This window comes from Brassica rapa, chromosome A07 (assembly GCF_000309985.2).
Source record: "Brassica rapa cultivar Chiifu-401-42 chromosome A07, CAAS_Brap_v3.01, whole genome shotgun sequence".
NCBI classification, from domain to species: Eukaryota; Viridiplantae; Streptophyta; class Magnoliopsida; order Brassicales; family Brassicaceae; genus Brassica; species Brassica rapa.
Genome location: NC_024801.2, coordinates 9,589,570 through 9,600,208, shown reverse-complemented (window position 1 = coordinate 9,600,208; position 10,639 = coordinate 9,589,570). Strand labels below are relative to the sequence as shown.

At 34.0% G+C, this 10,639-nt stretch overlaps 1 protein-coding gene across 1 annotated transcript; it reads right to left on the bottom strand.

The window, feature by feature from the left end:
- Positions 1-891: 891 nt before the first annotated feature.
- On the bottom strand, positions 892-6,213 carry LOC103828738 (cycloartenol synthase). The gene is made up of 20 exons (XM_033275210.1): positions 5,607-6,213; positions 5,238-5,444; positions 4,935-5,120; positions 4,761-4,850; positions 4,457-4,651; positions 4,285-4,369; positions 3,962-4,128; positions 3,508-3,696; positions 3,287-3,400; positions 2,895-3,017; positions 2,692-2,814; positions 2,507-2,605; positions 2,351-2,407; positions 2,149-2,195; positions 1,925-2,068; positions 1,642-1,819; positions 1,480-1,560; positions 1,296-1,379; positions 1,104-1,219; positions 892-1,036 (listed from the first exon to the last, which is right to left on the bottom strand). Coding segments are annotated over exons 2-20 (2,277 nt in total). The 5' UTR covers positions 5,436-5,444; positions 5,607-6,213; the 3' UTR covers positions 892-1,035.
- Positions 6,214-10,639: the final 4,426 nt, after the last annotated feature.

Sequence of the window (10,639 nt, the reverse complement as noted above, 5' to 3'; positions counted from 1 at the left end):
CTTTCTAGACCGAAGTCGAACTGAAAACCCGACCGAGGAATATCTACAGCTCGAGGCAATAACTGACGCTGAAACATTGATAATATGATCTTTTTTACTCAATACTTATTTTTCCTTTCTTCTTGGATTATTCCAATTGAAATTTGAAATCAAACATTCATATCTGAATCTAAATTCAATAGGGAAAAGTAGTACGTCTCTCACCGGTGGAGTAATCCTATACTCAAGCTTTAGAGTCACCTTGATTCATAATCCAGTTACCCAACAAAAAATAAAATCAGAAAATCGCAATTTCCACAAAACCTAACTCGAGATCAGTGCAGACTTACATGAAGAAGAAGGAATGGAGAAGAGTTATGTTGAGAGACGGATTTCTCTCTGACGGAAGACCTTATATAAGGTGGCTGGATGCTTGAAAAGGAGACGTCGAGTCTGGTTCGTACACAGGGCTAGCGCATGAGGCACCGGACTTGATCATATGTTCATGTTTACAGAGCATAATAATCGTATGCTAAATCGGAATATCGGTTTCCGGTTAATAATAAGTAAGTTAAACATACGATTTTGTTTGGTTAGTAATGATGTCAAAGAAATAAATGAGGTGACTTAGTAATGATGTCAAAATTTTATTAAGAAATAAATGAAATATGACTTTCTAGTAATGGTCTATTTTAAAAAATCACACATGAAAGAAGTCATGACTTCTATTTTAATAGATAAGATGTGTTTTGATTCTTTAGTCGAACTGTTATGGAGTGATTCACCTTTTAAAAAACTATTATACAACATTAGGCTGCTAATACATGATCTTTAGTAAGAACAGTCTTGACCTCTTGGTGGGTAGTTCGCCTTTTGTTAGGTTTCTTCCTTTTTATGATGGCCACTTTTAAGAATCCATAATGCAAGTGATCTTGAGAATTTACAAAATAGATTATTGAACTCTTAGTCAAATCATAGATGCAAATTATTTTCACCAATAGACATTAACCTAACCAAGTTTTGGAGTCAAATTACACACAATAACTGGGTTCATTCTACCGCGAGAGCAAAGTAAGAATTTAAGCTAACAGAGTTCCTCCCCTAAGAGAAATAACTACTACTCTCATTCTACTTGTAGTATCACCTTGCTACGGTACTCCCCCAATGCCCATATCGGAAAGATGTTTCGGTAAGCAGCGTATGTTATCATGCAGTTCCTATTGAATACTCCCATTATTTCCTGACAGACAACAAAACCAAGAGATTAATCATCCATTATTCACCCAAGATTAGTAGTTAATGCTGCAACTAGTTACCTGTTGTGGGAAATCACCTTCCTCCAATTGAGCATTTATCAAGTACCTTGCTGCCCTGTGTAGTGGTTCTTGATCTACCTCAGCCTAATTTAGCGAACACACACAAATAAAAGAGACATTAATGGAAAGGCATAGAAGAAGAATGCCAAAGTTTAAAGTTTTTTTAAAGTAATTATTCACTCACCTGGCCAGCACCAATGAGTGCGAGCAAAGCCCATGATGTATTCACAACATGAGACTTGTTGCCTTTAATGCCTGTATATACCTACTCACAAGAAAAAAAACACAGACCAGTTTATCAAGTAGCCGTAAGTAGAGTTTAATGAACATCAAAGCAATTACTAACCTTGTCTTGACATGAAAGATAGCTTTCTCCCCATCCCCCTGATGGAAGTTGTTTCGACAACAGAAATTCACAAGCTTTCGCAACAGCTGGAGAGTTTTTCAATGTTTTTCCAACAGCTTCCAGCCCTTTCACTCCAAACCATGCACCATACGTGAAGCAAACAGCCCATGATCCATACCTATCACAGCAGAAACCAAGATACACCAATAATATAAGAACGAAAACAAGACATGTAATGTAACTCCGCAAATACTTTTTTTTTATCGCGACTAGAGAGACAAACCATGAGCCATCTGTTGCTTGACTAGATTCAATGAACTTGACCGCTTTCTCAATGCATTCATCTACATCCTTCTTCCGATGACCCGGATAAAGCTTTCGGAATGCTACCAACGCTTGGATAGCAGCTGACGTACACTCCACGTAACTACACAACCATTATAGCGACTCAAGGAAAATTTCTAAAAAATAAAAATATCCATTAAATGGAAGATGCTAGCGTCTTACGGATAGTCGATAACGATATCGCCAAAGGTTTCTGAAGGGTTGATTAGCTGCCAACATTTATAAGCAAAACTTGTCACTAAGGAAGAACTCAAGCAAGGGGGGGTTTATTAAGGACAACTTAGTCTCACAGATAAAACAAAAAAAAGTATATGTTATCAAGCTTCAGAATATTACTGATCTATATTAGGTACAGAGGCGTTACCTCCAACCAAGGGTATGACCTTGTGAGCTCATATGTTGCGACGCCTCCATCTGCATTCTGACAAGGAAAAATTGTTTTCTTTGGGGTAAGTAGACCGTTGACTGATCAAACACACTAAAACTAGCACTAACAAGTATATCGGAAACAAGATTCAACCTGTAAAGAAATGAGAACGTTAACAGCATCATATATCCGGTTCGTATCTAGTGGCTCACCAACAATCTCCTTGGGAACTTTGGATAGCAAAAGAGTAGCCTGCAGAGAGAAAACGAACAGACTCATTAAGCAACACTAGGAAAGAAATCGTGAAAGGTAACTCTGTTTCACATTATTATAATTACCTTAAGACCCTCTGCGGTGCAGTCAGAGATAGGCCATCCGTGATCTGCAGTTGAGAAAGGCCAAGCCCCTTTAGAAATGTGGCGATACCAGTAACTCAGATCTCCAGGGCAATCCTCTAACACCTGTTCCACGAGAAGAAACACGAATGAGAATGTACAGAACAGCATGCTAATTCTTCATTAACTGCCTATCGCTCGCAAACCTGGGAGTTCTTGACGAAAGAATGTGCTTTTTTCAGAACGGGCCCATATTCTTCGACAAAGTTGGTTGCCAGAATAGCTTGAACAGCAAAACCCGCATCCCATAGCTGGCTTCCATTATAACCCTGTCAATAGAGTATGGACAACAAGTTCAATGTTTACTGCTAGTAACATGGTAGAGTGAGTACAAGAGATGCAGATGCTGCCAAGGGTGTTTATTTCTTTCTTATGATTCCAGAATGATTATATCAACCACGTACTAGGAAAAAAAGTTCACAGCTTCGTATAAGTTAATATAGCAGGCGTAATATTGATGATACTGAATCGGCAGTTCACTACCGTCCATATATATAATCAACATAGCGTGATCATATATACAAATATGCCACCGTACCTGCATCTTCATTCCATCTTCAGCTAACCAGAGATAGTCATGGATTCTTGGTAGGTGCAACTTGAAAGCCTCTGAGTTTGGGTCCTCTACCCAGCAGCAAAGCATGTTTAGTACCTATTAAAACAGCAGAATACAACGGCAGTGAGAATAAAAAATTCAAAAGCATAAAAAAGCTTTGTTGTTGACATCATCTCAAAAAATGGAAGTTTGATATTGCATACCTTATTCACGGGTCCTATGCAGATGTACCTTGTATTCTCATCTTCGTAATGAATATGTTCCAGTGTGGTTCTTAAAGCCTTTTCTCTCAAAATTGTACCGGGCCATCGGCTTAGAACAGGCTCAACAACTTTGTGAAGTGATGCCCAAAGAATATCTTGCACAAGTGGGTGTGGGTAGTATAAATCCTCCTTCAATATAAAAGCAGTTGTCAGAGTAAATAAAATAAAAGTAACGACTGAGGAAACAAAGATATATGTGTAAAGGAGCCACATTGTGAGTTTTATATTTAATGAGATCAAGAATCATATTTACTCATATTGTGTATTAAACCAGTAACGGATCTCATTGCAAAGTGAAGATGCTCAGGTCTTTACAAAAAGCAAGTTACTTCTTTTATATATGGGATTAGCTTAGCGGTAGAATAGTTACAAATTTTCCATCAATTCTACTAACCTTTGCACAAAGAGTGCGTGCTTGGTTCCAGTCGATGTCCTCATACGGCACACTGAAAAGCTCCTTTCTCAGTGCCAAAACAGTGGACGTAATGGGACCAACAAACCGTTTGCCATACAAGTATGACATGGGCAGATAGACCATCCGACAGTGACACCACATCCTTCCTGTAGCATGAAGAAAATTCTCACTATATCAATATACGTACAGACTAAAAACAAGCCCTATTAAAAGAGAACAATATTCAAATTTCTAAATGCACACACAGTTAACACATTGGATTGTGTTCTCGAGTCGAGACCATATGAAATAGTCATGAGTACCTGGATGGATTGGGAGGAAATAGGGAAGAAGCCATATCTCAGGTGGTAGTGGGTTATTTCCAGACCATTCAAAAGCTCCAAGCACCTTTTATTCAAATGAAATAATAAAGATGAATCAAGTAACAGAAACATTCATAGGATATAACTCTGATAGAGGTGAAGGTTCTCTTACTGATAGCCACAATTTTCCCCAGGAAGTGATATGTGTAGCTCCACCATGATTGAGTATCCAGTCTCGGCCTTTCTCCATAGCTCCGTCTCCATCATCAGGTCCTTGTCCAAGCAGCCTCAGAGTAACATAGTTCAAGACAGACATAAACATGGTGCTGTGTCCCTCAATATGTAGACCCCAACCTCCGTCTTCATTCTGAAACAATATAGAAGAAGGAAGTCTTTAAAACATAAAAGATGTATGGATGGACATATATTATGTGGCTAAGAAGATAGAAAAGAAAAGGAAAAATTCCATGTCTTGCCTGGTGATTATAGAGATAACGGCACATTTCAAGTTTATGTTGTTCAGACAAGACTGTATTCATTGCTCCAGTTATGGAGAGTGTAATAATCTGGAACACATGTTAAGGAAAATTAGAGTTTTGTTGTATCTCATCAAAATCATTGATTGAAATGAAAGAAGTCAGAAAGGTTACGAGTCCAGGGAGAAGAAACATAGGGCCAGCGTAATCTCCAGGCCAGTGGCCATCGTGGGCCTGTAAGGTTGAAAAGAAATCTAAACCCCTCTTCAACGAGTTTTCCACAATCTTGTCAGTAACATCATCACTTTCTTCGAGTTTGACTTGTGGTAAAACTGAGTTAATCAAGTTTTCTCCTGAAAACTACAGAAAGAGATAAAAGTTTTCAGCATATTAAAATATTAAAGAATCTTATTAGTTGTAGATGCAGATAAAAAAATATTAAAATAAAAATTCAAAAGAAGAAAAGAATATAAAAACCTGAAGGCGCATGAGAAGATCAGAGCTGTGTTTGTTGGAGAATCGATTTTGTGTGAAGGAGTTTCTTGCTTCCTCGATGGCTGCGAGCTCCTCAGGGGTCCCGAGGAGCGGATCGAACTCCCAAGTCTGCCTTCCGACGTGTTTATTGGTCGTCCTCAGCCATGGACTGTCTCCCTCGCCGATCTTCAGCTTCCACATTTTCAAAATCTAGTAACGAGGAAGTCACAAAACACATCTAAGCAAGAAAAATTTACAAATCCAGAAAAGAGTAAAGAGAAGATGATCAACGTAAGAAGAAGAATCCTTCAGGATCTTTAAGAGAAACGATCTTAAGTGTGACATCTAATTAAGGGCAAGAGTGTAACTGACCTAGAAGTCGCTTGAGACACAGAAAAAGCTTCGATTTGGTCTTCAGAAGAAGAGATAGAGAGCCTTGGATTTCGATTCAGAACAGACCCAGAAAGAGTGCCTTCGATTTCGATTCAGAACAAACTTAAGTTCTGTGTTTTCAAACCCTTGTGTTTGCTCTCTGTCCGTCCGCGACTTGACTCTGAGAGTGAGAGAGATTAACCCTAACTAGAGCGAGCTCCCGCACGGGGTGTTTATTTTCGTTTGTTTTACACTGATGAGAGAGGATATAATTGAGTGGTTAATTTATATGACATACAACTTCATCGGTTTTATATGATAGTGTATAAATTGTTTGCACGTAACTATCAAATAAATGCAACTTGAATAGTTTTCATTCAAGTATTTATATTTGTAAATTTATAAGGAGTAGATTTTCGAAAACTGAATATTTGCATGTAACTTTTACATTTTACATTTTAAAATGAGAAATACTATTTACTATATGATTTTAGTATTAAATTATTAAAAATAATTTAAATTTTACATTGTCATGAACCATTAAGTATATTGGGCATAAATAGGGTTAATAAAAAAATTTACATTTTGTGGATGATGACAGAAGACAAAAAATAAAACATAATAAGAAATCTCGACTTACAAAAATAAAGTACGGCAAAGTGACATTTAGAAGATGTATGTTAATCTAGTAATATACTAATATAAAAACGTAAAATGGTTATGTTGAAATTTCTGGAAGTTATGTAGTGTAATATTAATATGTACTAGATTTTTTAACCGCGCTACGCGCGGATAAGATATTATATGTATTTCTCAATTCTAAAAAAAATAATGTATAATATTGTATTACATTATTTAAAGAATATAAAATAAGATTATATAACATAAATATATTTTTTAAAATTTCTTTGTGAAAATCATTATGTTGTTTGATTGTTGTACTTGATTCACATATTTGCATAGTTATTTGTAATAGATAAATAACTATATTTTTATTATCAATAAATAATATATATATTTATTATATAATATAAAAAAAATAAAATTATTTACTTTTAAAACAAACTTGTCTCATGTTGGGGACTCGGTTATAGACATATCATATTCGAATGAGACATTTTTACAGTTATCAATTTTCTTAACAGTCAAGAGACAAATCTAAATATCAAAACAGTATCTCATACAATCTCTTTGTGGAATAACTGCTCTGAAGAAATTGAATTTAAGCATCAAAAAGGACCGGAAATAGACGTGCAGATGTGTTCAGCTTTACAAAATACTATTCATAGTTCATATATCATTTATGTCCATCCTATTTTTTTGTCCATCATTTCTTAAACATCTTGAAATAACTGATGCTAATTAATAATAAACTTTTGGCTCGCAAAAAAAAAATTTGTCTAATTATCGCTTAATTTTTCTAACTGATATATATGTATTTCTCAATTCTAAAAAAATAATGTATAATATTGTATTACATTATTTAAAGAATATAAAATAAGACTACCTAACATAAATATATTTTTTAAATTTTCTTTGTGGAAATCATTATGTTGTTTGATTGTTGTACTTGATTCACATATTTGCATAGATATTTGTGATAGATGAATAACTATATTTTTATTATCAGTAAATAATATATATTTATTATATAATATAAGAAAAATGAAATTATTTACTTTTTAAACAAAGTTGTCTCATGTTGGAGATTCGGTTATAGGCATATAATATTCGAAGGAGACATTTTTACAGTTATCAATCTTCTTAACAGTCAAGAAACAAATCTGAATATCAAAACAATATCTCATACGATATCTTTGTGGAATAACTGCTCTGAATAAATTAAATTTAGGCATCAAAAAGGACTGGAAATGATGTGCAGATGTGTTATCTAAGTCAACTTTACAAAGTACTACTATTCATAGTTCATATATCATTTAAGTCCATCATTTTTTAAACATCTTGAAATAATTGATGCTAATTAAAAATAAACTTTTGGCTAGCAAAAAAAAAATCAAATTTGTCTAATTATCGCTTAAATATTTTATTAATATTGTCTAAGAAGCTTTCAATAGATATCATAGTTTAATTTTTATTATTTTTTTTGTTAATTTTAGAGTTTTTTATATTTAATATTTTTTCCATATTAAGCTTATATTTCTTTCACATAATATATATATGTCATACAAATTACCATCAAATCAGTTTTACTTATTTATTATTTTGTTTTTAATGAAAATACACTTTTTAAATAATTTAATTTAAAATAAAATTATATATTAATTTGTTGTATTCTAACAATTTTATTGATTTAATTAATTTGCTTTGGTGGATAACTTAAAAAGTTATCATATGAATCGGGGAAAGCAAGCTTATGTTGTTATATTATATTTATTTGTGTATATGGAATCTATATATAATGCTAGTGTAATAAAGAAAGAACATTATTTTTTTGTAACTTTAAAAAGATACTTGTTTACAATTTGAAATTTTTCAAAATTGAATAAAATGGTAATTAAATAAATCTAATTGTTTTTTTATCTTGTTTAGTTGGATTCTCATGAAAAGAAATCGATAGGTTAAACAAATGTTTCAAAATTTGTTGTGTTATTGTTTTGTCTATAAATTACAAAATTTAATGAATTAGTATATTTAATTATTGCACCCTTAAATAATATTTTATTAAGACATTAGAGAACTATGTTTTGAGCTGTTTTGTCAAAATTGTACACAAATCTATGTTTTTTCATATTTGTCACGAAAATTTATATGTTAAACTTACTTTTACAATATTCTTAACTTTGTCACGAAAACAAAAATCTATGATTTTTCATATTTGTCAATGTTCTCACACTTTCAAAGAATATATTAGCTTAGTCACTTACTTATTTTTTTTTTACAAAACAAAGTATCGGAGTCATGAAAGTTGAATCCATATTATTGTAAATGTACATAAGAGTTTGTGATTACATATTTAGTGATTCTTGTATATGTGTCCAAGAAAGTTTCAATGGCTTAGTGGTATCTATCATATATTAATGTCATATTAACCCGGGTTCGATCATTTCCTCTTTATTGTCTTTTCATTTTTTTACAAAAAATAAATGAGATGACGTGGCAATTTCAGACTCTCTGATTGGACGATTTTTTGTGTCTATGTGGATACTCTGAAAGGAGCTTATATCTCCCTTTTAGTATAGTATAGATTACATTGATTTAAAATAGTATGCATGTATCCATAAAATTTTAAGGTAAAATATCAAAATTTGATTAATATATTTTTAAAATTTTCTAAGTTAAAAATATACTAACAATACTGTATATACTCAAATAGTATATATATATATATAAGTTTGATTAATTAACCAACCGAAAATGTTGCATCAAAAGCTAACTAAAAATGCATTATATAACACATTGATTATGCACCAAAAAAAACAGATTTCAGCAATAGTTCACACACACACGATTCATGTAACACACATTCGTGTCTCTTTCTCTGTATCGCTCTCCTCACACACACACACACACACACGAATCTGAAGGTGGAGCCGAGCCCAGCGACACTATTAATTACCCTTGTACCTTAGCCATCTCCCCCATTCGCCACTGTCCATCTCCGACGAACACGAGCAACTCACCAGAACTTTGTCCCTTATCAGATACTCGTTGGGAAAGTCACATTGATAGTATTAAAGCAATACGTTTTCATGTTACTGCAGTTTAGGCTTTTGGCTAGTTTCATTTCCAAAGTTTCTTAAAACTCATTATCGTTGTACATATTTTTTTTCTGTGATAATCAATAAATTTAACATTTCACCAAAAAAAAAGAAAATCTTTGGTTTTTTATTTGATCTGAGAACGCTCAACTCATTAAGCGACGATAGCTTGAAGATATCATGTAGCAATCTTGAAGATTCTCCTTATTGAAACCAAACTTGATGTTGTAACTCAAACTCAAGAACTCAAACTCAAACTCTTTTATTAATCTCAAAGCTCTAGAAAATAATTCTCAAAAAACTAAAGTTTGTAATCTCACAAGTTATGCCACAAGATTAGCATCTCTTTATATAGCACATATAAGATCCTAAACTCATTAGGTAATATATCTTGTAGATAACTCTCAATATCTTTTACTCCTAACCTCATTAGGAGTTATCTTATAACTCAAGTTAAGCTTAGGTCAACAATCTCCCCCTTAAGCTTAGCATCTATATCTCTCATATCATGAACTCCAATGAAGCTTCTCATCTCTTTAAACTTTAACCTTCCAAGCGCTTTGGTTAAGATATCAGCCTTCTGCTCCTTGCCGGCTACATGATTCACGGCTACAAGTCCCTCTTCTACACATTCTCTAATGAACTGAAATCGCTTTTGTATATGCTTGCTTCTCCCATGAAAGACCGGGTTCTTTGTCAAAGAAATTGCTGACTTGTTATCAATACGGATCAATGCTTTCTTTGAATCACTTGTTATCTCGCCTAGGAGCTTTTGTAACCAGATGCCTTGCTTTGCAGCCTCTGTCGCTGCCATGAACTCGGCCTCACAAGACGAGAGAGCTACATTCTCTTGCTTTGTTGAACACCAAGAGACCGAACACTCATTTAGATAAAAAATGTGTCCCGTTGTGCTTCTACCATCATCAGGATCTACATTGTAGCTGCTGTCACTGTATCCCACAAGCCCTCTCTCATTCTTACGTTTGTAGTATAGGCCAAACGAGCAGCTTCCTCGCAAGTACCTGAGCACTTGTTTTAACGCCAACGCATGTGTCTCCTTAGGCTGATGCATATATCGACTCAGAACTCCTACGCAATAAGCAAGATCAGGGCGTGTATGAATTAAATACCGTAGACACCCGATATTTCTTCTAAACTCTTTCTCATTAGCATCGCTTTCTTCTTCTGCTTTAGATAGCTTTAAGCCTGGATCCATTGGTATCTGAACTGCATTGCACTCATGCATCCCTGCTTCCTCTAAGATCTTGGCCGCATATCTCTCTTGCTTCAACGTAATCCCGTCACTGGATTGAA